Raw genomic sequence first — 19,439 nt, 5'->3', positions numbered from 1 at the left:
AGGCTGGCCTTAAAGCAGCGCGGGGGTGCTGCAATCGCAGCAACTTCCGGCTCTAGGTCTCAGGGTGCTTTTCATGCGGGGCGAGAAGCGCTGGGAAGAAATTAATGAGGCAACAGCTAAGCGGGGAACGGGGCTAGAAAGTTCACAGTGCTCATTGAATTTGTATACCGCCTTTTGCAGTTTCTGCTGCAAAAGCGCTTGATTCCCCACCCTGCAGCAGGGCTTTTAATGCTGCATGATTTTTACTTCTCTTTGCTCTCCTAGCAGCAGCGGACCCAGGCAGACCCTGAGCCCCGATCGGAGCCAGCCTTCGCGAGGGAAAACACGGGCCAGGGAAGACCGAGCTTGCTCGGTGTGTCACGGAAGAGCACTGAAAAGGAGCGCTCCGCGCAGCGACTTTTTGTTACGTGCCCCCTTGTAATCAGAGGAAGTTCAACCGATGGAGATGCAGAGATGAGAAACGTCGCTTTGTTGAATTTCGGCCTTTTGTCTACGTCAGGCTTCCTCAACCTCGAACCTCCAGATGTTTTTGGCCTACAACTCCCATGATCCCTAGCTAGCAGGACCAGTTTTCAGGGATGATGGGAATTGTAGTCTCCAAACAGCTGGAGGGCCGAGGTTGAGGAAGCCTGGACGTCGTTTTTTTTTTAAGCACACAGAGAGTAAAGTCCTAGTTGCAGTGCTTTGAAAAGCACCGTGGCTGCTCTCCACAATTGCAAAACCAAGCCGCTGAGGCATAATTATTTGGCACAACGGGGGTGAGGAGAGGTTCTGTGTTTCCAAAGCCTATGTGACAAGCAGATATTCAGCAGGCACACCTACCGCCCAGCCCATGCACCTACATATAAAACATTCCGTTCTTCTGACAGGGAGGTGTCAAATGTGCACCTTCTTCTATTGTTATTAAAAGACTGCTTAGTTAGCAGCCCTTCTCTGGCCCAGTATGTGCTAGTCCAAGCATTTCTAAGATGGCTCCTATGAGCACAATGACACTTGTGAAATTAGTGCCCCCGGGCAGAGGGCCTAATCTCTGAGCTTTCTTTAAAGTCAGTCTCAAGCCCCCCTTGAAAACAATGTTATGAAGAAAAATTGGCAGGTACCCACCTAAGTGATTTTTATGAAATGAGCCAGCCTGACTGCTCTCACTGTTTTTAGCCAATGAATGATGTCAGATGATTGGTAAGTGTTTTGTTTGAACACCAGGGAATAGTAATCCCTGTTGCCCTAAAGAGTTGTTTTCCTCTTGTCTGCTTCTGTCTTTTGTTCTAGTCTTTGGAATCCATGTAGTTTGCCCTTCCTCTCTCACAAGCAATCAGGATGCATCTTTCCTATGGTAGGTTTGTCTGAGATCACCCTAGAAGTTATGCAAATACACAGTAAGTATGGGCAGATATTAAAGATTTCAGCCTCCCCACAAAAGGCAAATGCGAAAATTTTGACTGTCCTGCTCTGGATAAAATATTGCAGCTTTACCTTCACATGCAGTATCTTCAATGACATTCATCTATCAGCCTAATTATAAACATATTTTACTCTGAATAAAGCCCAGTACTAAGCTTGAGACTGAATTGCCTAGACACCAGTAACAATAGGAACATAGTTTCAATCCACAATTGAAATTAGGAGTCTCAGATTGTTGTCGCGTCCAGAAAATCCAATCATAAGTGCCAGCAGTACACTTGGAGCTGCGGAAAGAACAAAAGTAGAATATACTGATATATTGAGCCAAGGATTCACTGGAAGACCTTGAGATAACGTCATTTTCCAGATTCAGCATCAGCATCCCCTTCCTCTGCAATACAGAGGTAAGAATAATGGCCTATGACGTCATACAATTGTAACAATTACCAATATATTTGTTCTTTGAACACCTAAAACAAACTGCTGTATGGTTAACTGAATTTTAATGTTAATCCAAGCATGATAAGCTCAATAGGGTGGGGGTGCTGGTGTTTCTTCCGTCCCTCCCCTAAAACCACACAGAGAACTTATTTACTATTGTTTTAAGTTTCAAAGGTGCTAGAAGCTTTTTGCTATTCACAAACTCAAAAGCATTTACTTTCTTCTGCCATCTGATGGATGCATGCTATAACTACAGGTCCGGGAGAGGACAAATCCTTCTGTTTAATGAGGCGTTTTTACAGCATGATCCTAAAGATGTTAATAAACATCTAGCATTCTAGCAGCAATACTGCCTGGTCCTGTGGTGTTATGTATACCCATGTCCATTTAAATATGTGTTCTTAAATGTACCTAACTCTGCACAGTATCAAAGCTTTAATTGTATTGTTGTTGGCATCTGTCTGTCTCAAGAGACGTAGTGTGCCTCCCGGGGTGAAGTCAAACTGCTGCATTAGCAGCACTGAAGTGACCTCCCCAGGGTGTAAGTCCTGGACTGCCCAGATGACAAGACCCTCCTCTTGACTTCACTGATGTGGATCAAAGTAAAGCAGAGCAATACATTTGGGACCAGCTGGGCTGCAGGAATTGCTGGAAGGAGGCATACATGGCGCCATCCAGTCTTCTTAGGGACTTCACTTCGGATCTGTGTAGGGTTTACTCCCTAGTCTTCTAATCCCCCGAAGATATCCTGTGAGGCAGTGGAGGTTTAGGATCAGTTTTCCTTCTCCCAGGTGGTCTACCTTCCCAGGTTGATGAGCTCCATCTGCCCCTCACTTCCCTCTACAGCATGTGCAGTAACTATTTTCTTAATCATTGGCCCCACTACTGGTCTCTTTGCATGCAGGGAAGACACAATGGCTACCCTCACCTGGTTTAGCCGGACAGTCAAAGCCATTCCTGGACCGCTGTCACACACCAACAGCTTTTAGAAGTCACAGGTGAGAGCTGGGTGCAGGGTGGGGACCAAAGGTGGACAACTACCCCAGAAGCACAGCATGTCCCCCACCAGAAGTACTACCTCTCCCCTAACACTCCATACACCCCAACTATGTAAGCATCAGTAATCTTTAATGCTTCTGATGGTCTAATACGTTGTATCTAGAGCTGAGATCCTAGCTAGCTTATGACTGGACATGTGATTTCCTACCTATAAATTACCCTCTCCATCCTCTTAAACACTGTGAAACCCAAGGATGATAAATGTGAATGGCAGCCAATGTAGTGCTACTTGTTCTCTGTGGAGATATTCCATGCTAAAGGTTCATGGAGAACAGAAAGGTTCTGATGGCTCAAGTTCAATAAACCATAGGAAACAACAAATCTCTACTAATTCTATCATTTTCCCTGATCACAAATTACTCTGAAGGAGTGAATTCCTCATACAAATTTAATCTTTCTACCAATGCATTATAATTTTCAAGTAAATTATGATGGATCATTGGAAAAGTTTAACATCAGTGATAACCATACGCATAAATGAGTAGAAGTAAAACCTCGTAAGAACAATGCTAGCTTTTGTAGCAGTGTTTAACTTGCAAGCACTGTGAAATACCATTCAATAAACACAGTATCTCAAAGCACTGAATGGGTGTCATGATGGATGAGATAAGTCATTGTTTACGGCATACTAAGTCAATCACAGTACTTTCTACATGGTGTTTTTAACAGTAATGTACTGTTTGCACTGCCACACGGTGAGGTATAAGCTATAATTATTCCTCCCTGTTTTATCTGCAGAATGAGAAGCAGTAGATTCCCCATAGGCCCATGCAATACATGCAGAAGGATGGAGGATTCAGAAAGGAGGCAAGTTATATAAGAGGACATGATGTGTTACAGCAGTAGTCCTCAACCTCTGGGACCCACATATGAGGTTTTAGTGGCACATGTGTGACCCACCTTAGGTGAGGTATGGGTCCTGGCCCCACCAATTCCTGAACCATCTTGCTCAAGGAGAACTTCCGTAAGTAAATTAAGACCATACTATTGGTCAAGTGCATACAGTGCTAGGAGCGTATCAATGTGAACTCATCCTTAGGTTCACATTTATAGAGTCAAGCTGGTATATGTAATTGAAAATGAGGGGAAATCATTTTGAGACATGTTAGCGTACTATACATTTCTGTGGGAAATGTTACACAAGAACAGAGAATAACTCGCTGTAACAGTATGCTGCTAGTGTATAGCGGCAAGCATAATGAATTGGCAGCTGTATTACTTGGGAAAGTAAGTTTTCTAACAAAGGAATTACAGTGGTGCCTCGCAAGACGAAATTAATCCGTTCCGTGAGTCTCTTCGTCTTGCGTTTTTTTCGTCTTGCGAAGCACGGCTATTAGCGGCTATTAACGGCTTAGCGGCTATTAACGGCTTAGCGGCTTTAAGAAAAAGGAAACAAACTCGCAAGACATTTGTCTTGTGAAGCAAGCCCACAGGGAAATTCGTCTTGCGGAACGACTCAAAAAACGGAACTCTTTCGTCTTGCGCGTTTTTCGTCTTGCGAGGCATTCGTCTTGCGAGCTACCACTGTAAGACTGAAGGGTAAGGCACTTATTTCCAGGCATAAATATGCAGCTTCAGTGTCAGGGAATTGCAGCAAGCATACAAATGTTTACCCAACTAGAAATCTTAGGATATTTGTAGTACAGAAATACTAACCTACCATGAGCAGTTCAGCAAGGTTGTATACAAAGCTGTATTTTCTGTGATTGCACAGGAACGAAACACAACATTAAGAAGAGTATCCTTAGAAACTTTGCATTCACTAACGATGTAGGCAATGCTTGGCCGAAAACTCAGGAATTGAGTTGAGAATGGTATTGAGAATTTCTTGTAATGAAGCCTTCAATACTCTCGCACAAGCCCTACCCTTCATTGGAGCTTTTGGCCCCAGATGGTAATGTGATGTAATGTGATGAAAAGGGTTCCCCAAGTCAGCTCTATGACAGGCATGTACACAGAACTATACAAAGCCGATAACAAAGTTTTTCATGCAAGTTGTAAATGTGAACTTTCTTCGTCCAACAGCGATGTGAATCTTTGCTCCTGAATTACTTTGACCTGAATGTAGTGCTATGCATCTTGAACTGTAAAACCAAGGTTGTAACTCTCTTCTTAGCATGAAGGGAGGTTGGTTGATTGAACAGAAGGGACACGTTCTATATCCCTTTTTGTTATCCAGGTTTTTTGAATATTTTTACTGGATTGTCAGAAATTCCAGCTTTTGTGAAACATCTTCATTTTTGTGTGCAATAATGTCCTAGGCCTAGCTCAACAGCATTTTAAAACTAGGGGCCATATCAAATGAAATCCAGCCCTTAGTACACCCACTGAAATTAATGGACAAGTTCACTTTTTCCAAGTATCTAGTCTAACACTGGCTATCACCCAGTTAAGGTTATTAGTATGCTATATTAATTCTACATAAGACTAAAATCACGAGCTTCTTTTGAAGGCTTTGTCATTTGAGCATTACCCTACCTGTGCATTCAGTATCAAAATGTGTGTACCAACCAATTTTTATGGGAAAAGAAATCTGTATTCAGAACACATCAGACCTGCATTACTCATTCAGCTAATGATTGTGTTATATTGGAACTGACAAAAAATACTTTGCTAGGCTCTTTCCACTGTATTGCACCAAAGAAAAACAAAATTAATGGGACGTTGGTTAAGAGGGTCTCACACGTATGGCACTTTGCTTGTTTATAACAGACCATTTTTTGTATTTGTCACAGAATAATATTGGCCATGCAGAATCCTTTTCCCAGTGCTATATGTGCAGCTCTTAGGGTGCACTGACCAAATTTTACCAAGTCTCATTAGCCTCCACATAGCTGAAATCCAGTTGACGTTTCAGAGCTGAAATGACTTCCAAGAAGTTGTCATTGACAGAGACCTGGTTCTAGCAATAAGCTTTAAGGGATATAGATCAAGCAGTCTTGTTACCAGATATTTTGCTGTTTGAATATCCATGCATTTTCTCCCCAGCAGGAAAGAAGAGAATCTACTTCTATCTTTAGTCAACCTCGGCTACAGCCTACATTCTCGTCTCCCTTACTAGTAACATGGTCTCGAATAACATGCCAGTTAAGTGAATTTTTTTAGTATAAAGGCTGAAGAATTGCCTAATTTTTTTCTCCCAAGTTAGTGGAAACTTTTAATGTGATGGGTAATTGGATAGAATAAAGACTTAACATAAACATCAATTGCTAGGTAAATCATTTAACCAGAGCATGGGTCCCTTTCAACTTCCTACTAGGGTCACTTTCCAGCAGTAAAGCATCAAGTACCTGCAAAATGAGAGGGTGAAGGTCCATATACTTACTTCCCACTCCTCCTAGTTCATACTGGCAATGGCCAAAGGTAGGCTCCTGCTTGCTCCATTTTTCTCCCAAGGAAGAGCTGGTCACACAAGGAGCAGTTTTCCACATGATGAAATTTTAGTCCTCTTATTTTAGATGTCATTGTCTCAATACATATTATTAGACATGCTTTCTAGCACTAATTACTGCTATTGGGAGTATTTAGAAATTCCATGCAGGCCTGTTTGACTGCAATATCAGCTGACAGCATTTATTGGTTTGATATAAGCCACCTTTGGTACCACAGGTAAATGCGAGGGTGGGGCACACACCTACAAGTTTGCCCCTTCACTGCTAGTTCCATGTGATTACTTGAATGAAATGTACTCTTCACATACTTCTTTCTCCACTACAAAATGTACTTTGTCCATAATGTAGTTTTCCTAATGTGCAATTTGAAAGACTACAGGATTTTAACACAAGATATATAATTGTGTTCTTGGACAGTATCTTTAGGAATACTATATATAAAATCATTTTCCTAATGACTGGCTATTCTGCGGTTTGTCAATCTATGCAGAGAAAAAAGAATGCAAATATTGCTGCTGAAGTGATGTATTTGACAATTCTACAGTTTAAATGATACAGCAATTAACTTTGTATAATACAGTTGTGGTACAATAGTCAATGTTCAGCTTTTATTCTTCCACATTTGCCTCTGTAATGTTAATTTGTACTATGTATCTGAAAAATAAACCCCAAACAAAAAACTTCAGCCAAACTCCCCTTCCTCCTCCAGCTTTATTGATAGTTTAAAATTACATTTCTATATTCTAGGACTTCAATTGCTTTTACCATCTGACTTTAAAAACTGATTACAAGCAAATGAAACTCAACAGTTGTCTAAGTGATATAGTATACAAAAATAACATCTTGATTTCTGTGAAAATGCATTTCTTTGCAAGTCCTGAATAGCTCCAAATTGTGTATGCTCTAAAGCACTGATGTTCTGGGTTTGATTTAATTTGAAATATTTAATGTTTCCCATTACCTTGTTATCTCAAATTAGACATTCACTTATTGTATTACTGTTACTTCAGTTCTCGATTTCTCCCTCACTCTCGTGGCCATTAACAGGCATGTGCATTGTTTTGTTTATCCCACTTAGCTATACGCTCTAGGTAAGGCCTGATACAGATACTCGGTGTTATAACAGTTATTGAGGTCAGATAATCCAAGGCCATTATTGTAATTAGTTACTGTGGAAGTTCAGACACTTCCAGTTTGTTTTCCTCCTGCATATGATCACTTCCATGGAACCCAGGGAGGCTTTGCTGGTCTGACTTAACTCTTTCCACTCATCCATCCCTATTCACCAGTGGCACGGAAAGGGGGTTCTTTAACAAAGCATTATACATAACACCTCTACCAAACTAAACATAAACATTTTTGTAGTTAAATGCAGAAAGTCGATTTTTCCACCCCTTTCCTCCTTTTACACGGCAAGTAAAGCTCACTGGCCTGGGAATAGCCTCTATCTGCCAACCTTTGGCCAGTGAAGAGGATTCAGAGAAAAATAATACAACCATCAATCAGAAAAAGGAGGGGCGACAAAGGAAAACAGTTAAGCTGTAGCCTCAATTGTGCATTCCCGTGCAAGGTGTCCTGACTCGCCACAACGATAGCAGTTGACTTCGCTAGTCTTGCTGCAGTTGATGGCTACATGGCCAGTTTCACCACACCTGCAATCAGACAGGACAGAACTTCAGTCCCACACACAAAGAACATCCATAGAAACACTACTGTATAGTATTCGGGACATTGCAGACATGATTCCTATGTCCCATGTTTTCAGCTTCTTCACAAAATAAACTCATTCTACACTTGTACAGTCATACCCTTACTGAAACCTAGTTGACCCTAAAAATTTTGGAGTTTACCCAAGTGAGCAATGAGGTATTAGCAACTTGAGAAGTTACAAATCACGAGTTATATGATAAGAGCACAAAATAATTTAATGGGACACAGAAAGAAAATCAATAAACAAATTTTATTACGGTAGAAACCGTTGCAAAAAAAATAATCCAAATGTTAACTAACCCCATATATTTTATTGTAAATACACAATTTGTTTATAAGAGACCTAAAGGTCAGCATAATGGGATTAATATACACATTTGTTGATTTACCTATAGCATTTCACTTTGGTGCAGTCCTTTTGGATGTGTCCAAATTCCCCACAAGAATAGCACTTCTGCTCATCTGCATGGTCACAGTCGCGAGCCAAGTGGCCAGGTTTGCCACAGTTGTAGCAGCACTGCTCTCTCTCTCTCTTGGGCTCTTTGCAGTCCTTAGCAATATGGCCACCTCTACCGCAGTTATAGCAGGCTTCCACAATAAGAAAAAGGAGACAAACAAGACTATAAAACCTGGAGCGAGTTGCAGAATATGTGCTTAACATTGTGTTACGTCCCATAATTAACTGACAATGTTTCTCCCCATCCAAACTTTAGAAATACTTACCATCCTCCTGAAGATCACAATCCTTGGCAAGATGACCAGATTCACCACAGCGATAACAGATGTCTGGGAGTGATGATGACATAAACTGGAAGCCTATTTAGAAAGATAAAGCCATTTAACAATTCAGTGGCGGTACTACATGTACCATAGTTAAACCACATAATGGGACAGAAAGGAGCATACCAATTTATTTTTGCTCACTCTATTGCACTGTAAATAGGAACAATATTAAAGCAGCTGTGTAAATAAGCCCACAAAAAACAGACAGTCAGTAAAAAAACCAAACCAATCATGACATCTCCCAGAGATACTGGCAGAGAAGGAATGACTCTGCTCGCCCCTTCCATTGCATTTCCGCTATTGTGTTGGAGGAAAACTTTTCTTCCTCTGTGGCTCTTTTCAAAACCTAAAGGACTGGGTGATCAGTCCCTCCTTCCATATACCTACTTATTCACCTACATGGAATTCCTAGCAGCTGTGGCTAGGCTACCAAATGAGTTGTTAAAAGAGACTAACTAATGTTTACTTTCAATTTGTACAATATGCTTTGGGGGTGGGAAAATACCTCTGCCACGGCTTCGCATTCCACGCCCGCGACCCATTCCAGTAGGGCACTCCCGAGCCCAATGGCCAGTACGCCCACATTTGAAGCACTCGTTGCTGCTCATTGCTGCAATTAGGTTTCCTAAGAAAGAGGGAAAATGTTGTTAGAATAATGTATTTATATAATAACATTTACAAGAGCTGAAGTGCTTGATGCCAACTTGTAAACTACCTATAAATACTGTTCAAATGTAAACTGCTTTCATTTTTCACAGTACTGACACAACTTAACCCAAAATTTCTAATAATACAGCATATTAAGTCCAATGGCTATACTCTAAACCTAACATGGAGGATAACATCCAACTCTACCTGTTACAAATTACTATTGTGAACCTCACTTTCCTTTATCCGACTTTACTCATGTACTAATTTCATTATTTACATTTACATACCATCATTCTATTGGCATTATCTCACCTTCCATACAAGGAGTCCAAGCAATGTAACAGTTCTCCACCCTTCCCTTTATTCCCACGAGCTCAGGAGATGTAGCTGGTTCTTTTCCACCCAATAAGATCTTTATCTGCTACCAATGTGAGCAGCATGTGAACAGGGTTGAATAGCCAATACAATTAATATGAATCAAAAACTAGCACCTAAGCCCTTCCTGTCACATTTTAAAGAGTCAGCTCCTTTCTATTAAGTTATTTGGCACATTCTTGCTGGAACTCAGGGGTACAGATGTCCATCTTTCAGCAGGCATCCTGTGAGTGTATTGAAATATGACATAGGCTGCTGTCAGCACCAACTAGTGTCTCTTCCCCACTCTATACTGTCTCTGACTTATCTTTTGTCTCATTTGTTCCTCTTCCACCAGTTCTCCACTCAAGCCACAATTCTTCCCACATAATGCCTCATTTGGCCTTTCACATAAACCTCTTCCTATACCTTCTTATCCTTTCATTCATTCTAGTTCATTCATCTTCCCTTTACTCCATTTAGGTATAGTCCATCCCCATGACTATTTTTCCAACACATAATCCCCCCCAGGAACCACATGAGGTAAAAATCTCTGATACGTTATGCCACTTCCTTCCAAGTATATCCTATTACTTTTTGTTCTCTCTACTTTCAAGATAAATCTCCCCTTCCTGCACCATTTCAATGACTCCAGAGAAGGCAAACAGATGCACAGTATAATAATATAGACACCCATCTCTGTGTTAGAAAAAGCTTATATCCACGAACTATTAATAGCAGGAAAATTTTGCACCTTGTAAAACTACTGCCTGTTGCTAAATAAGAAATAACTCAGTACAGTATAGCACTTGGGCAATTCATGAGTCATGTCCCACATGCAGCCCTCACAAACCTACAATGTGATCCATCAGAGGCAATGTTTGAAATCATCAGGCGCATTTTGCACCTGGTTATCAGCCACTTGCGACCATGTGAAGATGCCCAGGCACTAGGATGCCGCCTGACACCTCCACCATCTGGAGTTGCACGGCTGGGGATCCTTGGATCTTTGTTTTCACACACCAGCAACACATGCTGTAGAATTCTATCTGTTATATTTTATCTGCAGAATCAGAATGAATTTCAGGAACCAAATGCTGTATTTAAAAATATGACTTTAGAGCAGTCTGGCCCCAAAATGGTAACTAGGAATTCCGTTTTGGCGACTGTAACCATAATTTAAGGAGCCATTTGGCACATAGCTTACATATCTGAGTGTCTAACAATGATCACAGGTGCCCAAGGCACCTGCCCCCAACATTTCCTGACCACCATCAAATTTTGCTGCCTTGGAGTAAGTTCAATTGTGATGGGAAGCATCATCGTCATGTGCCTTCTACTCCTTGTAAATGGCAGAGAGCACTCATAGGAGATGGAAGATGCCTTTCTCCCCATCACAATCAAGAAATAGTGAGAGTGTATGATAATAGCCCAGCCTTACACTGTGTTTGGCCATATCCAATGGCAAGTGGCTTAACTGTTCACCAACCACCCATGCGGCCCTTAGGTGAACTATGCCTACATTATAGGAATATGGTCAAGTTCTCTAATACTCAGGGATAACATGGGAAATAGATAGGATCAGATTTCCAACTCGCACTATGGTGAGAGGCACTCAGAATGCTTCTGAAATGCAGTGTGAAGGCAACGAAGAGAAATTTACCAGAAAATGATTATAAACACAATTTGATACCTTTCTGATGAAATCTTTATTGTCACTATGAAGCAATTATTTTCCACCTTTTGTCCCACATTTATCACAGTAGACTTTGCCCAGATTTTTCAGTTCTGTAAGTTAATAGCTGCCATTGGAAAGGTCAAGACCCAGCACAGCTTAGGACAGGCATGTCCAAAATCTGTTTTGGGGACCTAATCTGACCCGCCAGTCGGTTTAATCTGGCCCCTGTGGCAGTTTATTTCCTGGAGTAAAATCCTTAAAAAAGCTCAACAACTTTGGTTGGCCCTCCACTTCATCAAATATGGCCCTCTTTGGAAAAGGTTTGCCACCACTGGCTTAGGAGCTCAGACAAGTATATTTATTTAATAGTTAGCTTTAACAGTTCAGCCAAAGGGACACTCCAACTAGGCAAGGCTTTTAAATAAATTATGTAGCTTGGGCATCTGTTTTTAAATCTGTTTTAGTTTTGGGGGTGCAATAACTTGTATTTGTTATATTTACATTGTCTTTGATTTCATGATTCTATGCCTTATTTGTATTCAATTCTTCTCTTATTTAAGCAATTTGTCACCCAGATAACTTTTCTATGAGGCAGCATAAAAATGCTTTAAATGACAAAGTAAACATATGTTAAATTCCTAAAGGGCAACAGTATGAACCTGCTACAAACACTTAATAATCCTAGAACATTTTAAATGCAAATGAAATTATAGCAGCATAAGCAACTGAGACCTGCATCAATATAAACTTCCTTGAGCACTATAAAGTGACCAGATCAGGACATACACAAGTATGCCACTGCCTTACTTTCAGAGGACCTGCAGTTACCAAGTAGTGAAGAGCATCTGTTACACAAAATTCACAATTGTGCTGCAGCCAGGATTCAACTGGGAATTTGGTATTTAGTTATGATCTGCCCAAGCAGTAGCAACAGAATCAACAACGTGCAAGATTTCTATGTAGTTCTGGTTAATAATGCTCTGGTGCCCTTTTTAAGTCACCTGCTTTTTCAGGCTTTCTCCTCCCAGATTGTTCCTTAGTAACTGACCTCTCCATCAGAACACAGGCTGCTTGGCTCATTTGAACTCTTCCTCAGCCTATTCCTTTAAATAGTACTCAAGTGATACAGAATACTACAATAAAGTCCTTGGCTGTCTCCACTGGATTTTACACTGTCAAGTCCTCCAAGCACCGTGCTTGTCCCCCGTGTTACTTAAAGCACCCAGCAGTGCATCACACTTTCGCAGAATGATCAGCGGTTCACACACGTCTCAAGGCTGCAAGCACACCCGCTTTGCTTGAGATCAAGTCCCACTGGAGCCAGCGGTGCTAGTTTTCCAACTGAGGGTCGGGCGCGCCACACTCACCAATGGGCGGACAGCAGCACACGCCATCTTCGAGCGTCACAGACACGGCCGTGAATTACAATGGATCGGCTAAATAGCTGGCTCCTCTTGCGAGTTACTCAGCCGAACACGTGGAGGACGCGCGGGGAAGGCGGCGGCGGCGACGCCATCGGAGACGAGCACCTTTCCCGAACTAGCTAGAGGGCGGCCTCAGGCGGAACGCCTGGCTTTGAGGTCCCGAGCCTCCCCACGAGGACACACTCCCACGACGACACTGTTCTGGGGAGCGGCCGTGAGGGTGGGGGAGAAGAGAGAGCAGCCTCGCGTGCTGAGCGAAGGCCTCTTCTCCCTCCGCCTCACGATGTGTCCGCGTCCAACTCCAACCCTCGCGGCCCGTTTGAAATCTCACGCGCAGGCGCGCAGGGCCTGCACAGGGCCCAGACCAAACGAGCGCTTCTCGTGACGGGCAGGACCCGCCCGTCCCGTCTCCCTCCCGAGCGCGGGAGGTGGCCCCCGTCTCCTTCCCGGCCCAGAAGGCGGGAACGAGGAGCCCACCTACCTGCAACCGCCTCAGCCCTACCGCGAGGGGGTCGACCACAGAGCGCCCTCAGCGAGCCCTTCTTCCCGTCTTCCTCAGAAACAACCGCGGCCGAGTACGGTGTTTTTTTCTTTTCCCGCGCAGTAGGCCGGAACGAGCCAGCGCCCTCCTTCTCTCACCCCGCCCAGAGCTTTTCTCCTCACTCAATCCCCCCCTCAAACTACGTCAACCCCGTCGGCCTACCTCGCCGAGGGTTACCTCTCTCTCGATTTCGGTTCTGTCGTCGGTTGAAGCTGGACCTCCCCCGCGCGGCGATGGACTCTCCCCGCTCCTGCTCTCCGGCCCCCCCTCTCCGCTGCTCCGCGTGCGCGCGACTTGACTTGGCCTCTCTCTCTCTCTCTCTCTCTCTTCCACCCGCTGCCGTTGAGTCCCTGCTGGCTGCGCCACACGCGGTTTGCACACGACCCCGCGCACCCTCCCTGCTGAAGTGCGCACGGCTCCCTAATTCCGATCACCCCGGCCAATGGCCGCCTGCCGATTCTTCCGCGTGGCCTATCGACGACAGGGCTGGAAGGGACCAATCAGCACCGTGGAAAGGGGGGAGGAGTCCGCCTACCGGAATCTCCTACGTTCATTCTCCTAGCGTGAGCCGAGGGGAGGGACGAAGAAAGGGAGTGGGCGGGAGGGGAGCGCGAGAAGAGGCGCTTTTCCCGCTCGCTGCCTTTCTCGGCCTCGGCTTTTCCGCGGGAGGCGCTCGCTCGTTCGCCGGCAGCCCTGTTGCCGCACCTGAATTGGGAAAGGCGGCGCCTCGCCGTCTTAGTGCGGCGTCGCCCTTCTGAGGGCTGCGGCAGGCGCTCCACGGGGTTGTTGAAAAATGTCGCAGCGTACAAAAATACACCAGGAGCGGCATCCATAGTTTTCCGCGTTACTTTTAAATTTCCCCTCAGGATGCCTGAAGGCTGCGCTCCTGCACACATTTTATCGGCAGGAAAGCCTAGTGGGCCTTAGTGAACCGCCCCAGATCTGTAGGTGAAGGGCGGTATACAATTTTTGATAACAAAATATAGAAAAGGCAAAGGATTGGGTTCCACAGTGTAACGGGCGAATGTCGCCAGCTCACGCCAGTTCGCAAACAGCATCGTGAAATTAATTTCACCAGTGAGAAACTGCAACTGGCTTAGACTCCCACGTCCAGTGAAAACTTGTTGACAAAGCCAAGATCTTCTGCCAGATAATATATGAAACAGCAGTTAGGCAATGTCTTCTTAGCTTTGCCACTGCAGCTTATCTCGTATTTCCTTTTTTTGGAAAGGCATGTGGACTGAGTGGAACAAGTGAGTAACATTTCTAACACTTTTAGGCTGCAATCCTAGACTATCATTTGGATGGATAAGGGAGAATCTTAAGAGCAGCCAGCAGAGTTTGGGATATTTTTGCAGCAACCAATCAACCAGCTGAACTGGAGAGCGGTTTCAAATAGAGGCGGGGGCTTGTCAATTCTATTGGCTACAGCAAAAACTTGCACACAACCAGAAGTACAGTACATGTATTTTACAACCCCTTGCATGTGAATAGGATTGCCAATGATTCTGGCTTTGCTGTGCAGATAAGTGCAGAAAGGACACAAGTTTGGGGGATGACAACACATGGGGTATATTTCAGCAAATTCTTACAAAAGCAAAAATGAGGCTCAGGAGCAGCAGCTAATCAGCACTTTAGGGTTCCCTTATTGCCCTAGTGATTCTCTGAAAGTGCAGAAAGATTTAAAGCATTTTGTAAAGGATGGTGTGGTTTTTTGGGGGGTCGGGGTTTAAAGTCCTCTTCAGTGCAGTTATACTTATCTGTTGAATTCTATATAAGGATAGTATGCAGTTTTAGGGAGTGAGTCATGTGGATGACATTTGGGCAGACAGAAATGATACCACTATAAGAAAGATTTACTCAAATAGATTATCAATAAATAAATTAGTTAAACCTCATGTTACTAAATTTCCACATACATTTGAATAAAAATATAAAGACAATTTAGCTCCATCAGCTTAGCTGACGAGCTGTAGTGCTTTGCATACTTTTATATACTAAAAATAGTCCTGGTCTCATTTTAGGAGCATGAGAAATCACAAGCAGAGGGTTAGTAGCAGAATCAGAAAAGGGTGCATAGCTGGGAGTTTTAAAAAGTAGAGGTCTCTAGAAGTGAGTAGTGGATTAAAAAGTTAAGTGAATATTATCTATAGTTTGGGTTAGAAGAACTTTAATTACATTATATTTATTTCAAACCTTGTTTTTGTATTTTAAAATGTACCACTTTTCAAATACATACTGGGAAAAGTCAATAAATTTTTTAAAATCTAAAAATAACAATAAAATTAACTACCGACGCTCTAGCCATTTCAACGATTGTTTCATTGCCCTCAGCTCCAGGGAAAACCACAGGGCTGTTCAGGCTCCATGGGATTGGAGAGCGCGCTTGGGAGCCAGACAGTCGATAGCCCTGGTTAACTCCACATTTCAGCGGATCACCAGGGAATCGGCTGAAAGGCCATCAACATGGGGTAAAATATCTCCTACCACTCTCTGGAAACCATTTGGGTCCATTAAGTAGCGGGGGCATAACATCTGAATCAGTCCCATCTCCCTGCAGAGGGAAGGGTCGTGGAGAAGTCCAGTCTATGCTCTGGTAACCTCTAGGTTGGATTAATGCACTTTGTTATACCTTAGCTGCCTTCAAAGATGGTTTAGAAACTGCAGCCGGTGCAGAATTTGGTAGCCAGATTGTTCACTGGGACAGGGCAGTCTGAACATAGAATTCAAATTCTGGCACAACTGAACGAGCTGCCACTTTTTCGCCTGGCTCAACTTCTTATGCCTGCTCAGGACCCCAATGCCTCATGGACAGCCTCTTCTCACATGAACAGTAGAGCAGTACTGTACAGTCCCTTAGTCCCCCTTCCAGGTGACCACCCTCTCTCCAACCTCAGCAACTTTTTTGCCTCTGTGCCAACCAGATTGGAGCCAAAGCAGGACCACTTGAATCTAGGGCTGTTGGCATTATAATCAATCTGGGGCATACATGTGGTTCCATATTACAACTATGATATGTTCAGTCATGTGAAAGTATTTTACCCCGCATACTTGATGAATAAGTATGGAGATGGGATCCAGAGTCAACAAAACAGATTTGAAGCAAAGGAAGCTGACCATTAATGACCTCTGAAATAGCCTGTTACTATGCAGATAAGGTCCAGAGGTTCCTGAAGGACTTCTATAGTCACTGTCTCTACCAGGTCCTCTGCTAGGTCACTGTCTGCAACAGGGTGACAGCTGATCATAAAGCTCTCAAACATCAAACAATACTGTAGTACATAAATAAGGATTTTACATAAATGATACAATTTACATAAATGCTATGAAATTAATAGAACTCAGCACTGCCCTCCCAAAATTCTGTCTTTCCGGTTGTGTCACCACAAAACCCTTTTTTCTGAGCTTGGTCTTAATGCTGGCTAGAGGGGTTCGCACTCAGAAGCTAAAACTATCTGTCCTTCATAACATAAAGAACATCAACAAACAAGGAACCAGTTTTCAAGAATTCACAGCTTAACAAAAAGCAAACAACAAGCATCATCCAAACTGTTCTGAGCTAATGCATTAGTCCTTAATGGTGGCCACTCCCACTGCACATGTGCAGCCTTCTTAATGCAGTATACAGCAGTGGGTTACATATGCAGTTTAAGCACATGCAGTGGTGGTCTTTAAGAGATCCAGCAAAAGTTTGTATTCTGTGATGCACAACAGGTTAATCTCTAATTTAGATCAGATAGATTTAAATGAAATATGGAGCTCAAAAATAAATTTCAGCTAGCATGTTGGAGGTCAGCTTTACATAATATAAAGTTTTCCTTAGGATCTTTGCCTAAAGTTAATAGAGCAAATTGTTTTGCAGAAGGTTAATTGGATGTTGGCATGGTCTAAGCCTGTGGGTATTCAAACCAATGATAGGTGCTGGAGGTGTGAGCTGGAGCAAGCAGATTTAATTCATTTGTTTTGGCAAAGCCCAGATGTTGTCAGTTTTTGGAAAGTGGTTCAAACTAGAATGCAGTAAGTTTAGTTTTGACTGCGTCTTTAGAAATTACTGGTGTAAATGCAATAGCTGTCTATGTATCAAATAACTGAGGACTGGCAGAGGGAATTATTTAGCTAAAAGAATAATCTTGAGGCACTGAAAATTTAGAGTTATGATCTCCTGCAGCTGGTTGCTCATGAAAGGGTCCCATCTGGTAAAATGCAGAAGGATGGCCACTTCAATTTATATAATTCTAGATATATATAATTGTATGCATGGGACACAGAGAAATATTTCTGTTGCTATTATTAATAGTATTTTTAATTTTCCATTTCTATTTTTGTTTCTTTAAGGAAGAAGGGTGGGTTATGTTTTGATGGGTGAGGAGGAGCAGGAAGTTTGCTGGAGTATTGCTGTTAGATGCATTGTTTGCTGTATGAGAAACTGTCAAGAAACCATTAACAAAGCCAAGTTTATATTTATTTTTGGAGGCTTAACTACGCATTGCACATAAGTGCGTGTAACAGACAACTTTAGGAGGGGGTGATATGTAGCAGAGAAACAGTGGGGAAAAGGTTGTATCTTTCCTCCATTTTTCTGATAGAATTCCCTTCCTGTATTCCCTACTCCCCCCAATGAGGGGGAAAGCAACTGAGAGGGACAATTTGCACTTGAAATGTTTTTTATGCTTTTGGATCTAGTGCTTTGGAAAATAGTCATACTTGGCCCTTTATGGTCAGTATAGCGTTCTCTGAGAAGGTCCAATGTGTTGTGGTTTCTCAGACATTTTGCATGACTGTATGGAGAAAAATAATGCTAGATGGCATTGGCACATTCAGTCAGTGTGAAGTGTTTGCATGCCTATTGTTTCTTAAGAGCGCATGCTCTAAAAGTTTATATACTCTGTCAGGGACTGGCCACTTTGAAGGCAACACCAAGAGAGAGAAGCAGCAAGGCCCTTTTATTAGTGATCTTGATTTTTTTCCCCCAGTCAAAAAGGAAAGGTACAATACAGAAGGGCTGTAGCTCAGTGATAGAGCATCTGCTTTGTATGTAGAAGGTCCCAGGTTCAGTCCTTGGCATATCCAGGCAGGACTGGGAGAGACCCCTGCCTGAAACCCGGAAACAACAGAGAGGCCTGCCAGCTAGTGTTGACTTAGTATAAGACAGCTTCCTGTGTTCCTAAATACTTTGATATTAAATAAATAAGGCAAAGGATTAATGCTAATATGCATTGTTTTAGTAGTGGAGCCACTTAAGAAACATATTTGGTTCATTCACGTTCCCCAGCCCATGGCTGAACTCAGGGAATACCAGTCCTGCCAGTTTGCAGCAGAAGTCAGCTGTGCACAAGACTTAATAGGTTTGTGATGCCACAAGAACCAGCCATTCTCTCCCTCCAATTTTGGAGTTGTTTTGCAACCCTTTTAAAATGTATTCCCCCCCCCCTTTTTTTAAAGCCACAAACCAATGTTTAATGAATATACTTCATGCTACACTTTACAAAATAAATAAGTTAAAGGGCCTGCCTGATGATTTGGTGACAGAAGATAGATGACTAAGATCAGCATTCAATAAGATGATAAATACATGTGTTGAGAAGGCAGGAAAAGCTGGTTCGCTCTATAGGAAAAGAAAATAAAACATGTTGAATCCTGTACATCTGTACACAAACAAAAACTACCGAGAGGAAACTGAATGGAGCCCACTGAAATATTAAACTGGGCCAGTTTGCCTGTCATTTTTTTTAATTAGCACATGTCATGTGTGGTTGGGTGCATAGCTTGTGCTGGAATTGGAAAAATGATTAAGATTCATGGCTGCCGACATGTGATGGTACAAATTAAGTGCAAAATAAAAGGGCTGAAATAAAGGACAAGTGGTGCAGCAACAGACAGCTTGGGAGCTGCATGCACACTTGTGACCCATGGTCACAGGATGCCATGGTCCTTTTCTTTTCCCAGGTAAAAGCATTTATAAAGGGGTGGATTTTGAGCCAAGAAGTAGGAGGAGGTACTACTGC

The 19,439-nt window shown here is 42.8% G+C and overlaps 1 protein-coding gene and 1 long non-coding RNA gene across 7 annotated transcripts; one reads left to right on the top strand and one right to left on the bottom strand.

Moving 5' to 3' along the window:
- Positions 1 to 59: 59 nt before the first annotated feature.
- LOC310700122 lies at positions 60 to 4,306 on the top strand. Its single transcript, XR_014522438.1, has 3 exons — positions 60 to 1,805; positions 2,747 to 2,840; positions 3,640 to 4,306. It is a non-coding gene; the product is annotated as an uncharacterized lncRNA (long non-coding RNA).
- Positions 4,307 to 6,802: 2,496 nt separating this feature from the next.
- Positions 6,803 to 13,924, bottom strand: CNBP (CCHC-type zinc finger nucleic acid binding protein). Of its 6 annotated transcripts, none has more exons than XM_083489061.1 (5): positions 13,612 to 13,924; positions 9,292 to 9,411; positions 8,727 to 8,819; positions 8,393 to 8,591; positions 6,803 to 7,945 (listed from the first exon to the last, which is right to left on the bottom strand). In XM_083489061.1, the coding sequence occupies exons 2-5, from the start codon at positions 9,392 to 9,394 to the stop codon at positions 7,828 to 7,830; spliced, it is 513 nt and encodes a 170-aa protein (XP_083345187.1). In that variant the 5' UTR covers positions 9,395 to 9,411; positions 13,612 to 13,924; the 3' UTR covers positions 6,803 to 7,827. The 6 variants fall into 6 exon arrangements, with proteins under 6 accessions (XP_083345187.1, XP_083345186.1, XP_083345188.1 ...); XM_083489060.1 differs by having other exon boundaries at positions 13,597 to 13,880; XM_083489062.1 differs by having other exon boundaries at positions 13,375 to 13,836.
- Positions 13,925 to 19,439: the final 5,515 nt, after the last annotated feature.

This window comes from Podarcis liolepis (genome assembly GCF_965112155.1).
Source record: "Podarcis liolepis genome assembly, chromosome: 2".
Lineage (NCBI taxonomy): Eukaryota > Metazoa > Chordata > Lepidosauria > Squamata > Lacertidae > Podarcis > Podarcis liolepis.
Note: the sequence above shows the minus strand (reverse complement) of the source record. Positions and strands in the feature narration are given on the sequence as shown.

What these genes read in the sequence shown, in the direction of transcription:
- CNBP (XM_083489058.1), bottom strand. Translation starts at nt 9,394, where the DNA reads ATGAGCAGCAACGAGTGCTTCAAATGTGGGCGTACTGGCCATTGGGCT. An exon ending in AATGCGAAGCCGTGGCAGAG is followed by an intron (nt 8,820 to 9,291) that starts GTATTTTCCCAC and finishes CTTTCTAAATAG; the next exon opens with GCTTCCAGTTTATGTCATCA. An exon ending in ACCAAAGTGAAATGCTATAG is followed by an intron (nt 7,946 to 8,392) that starts GTAAATCAACAA and finishes GTCTGATTGCAG; the next exon opens with GTGTGGTGAAACTGGCCATG.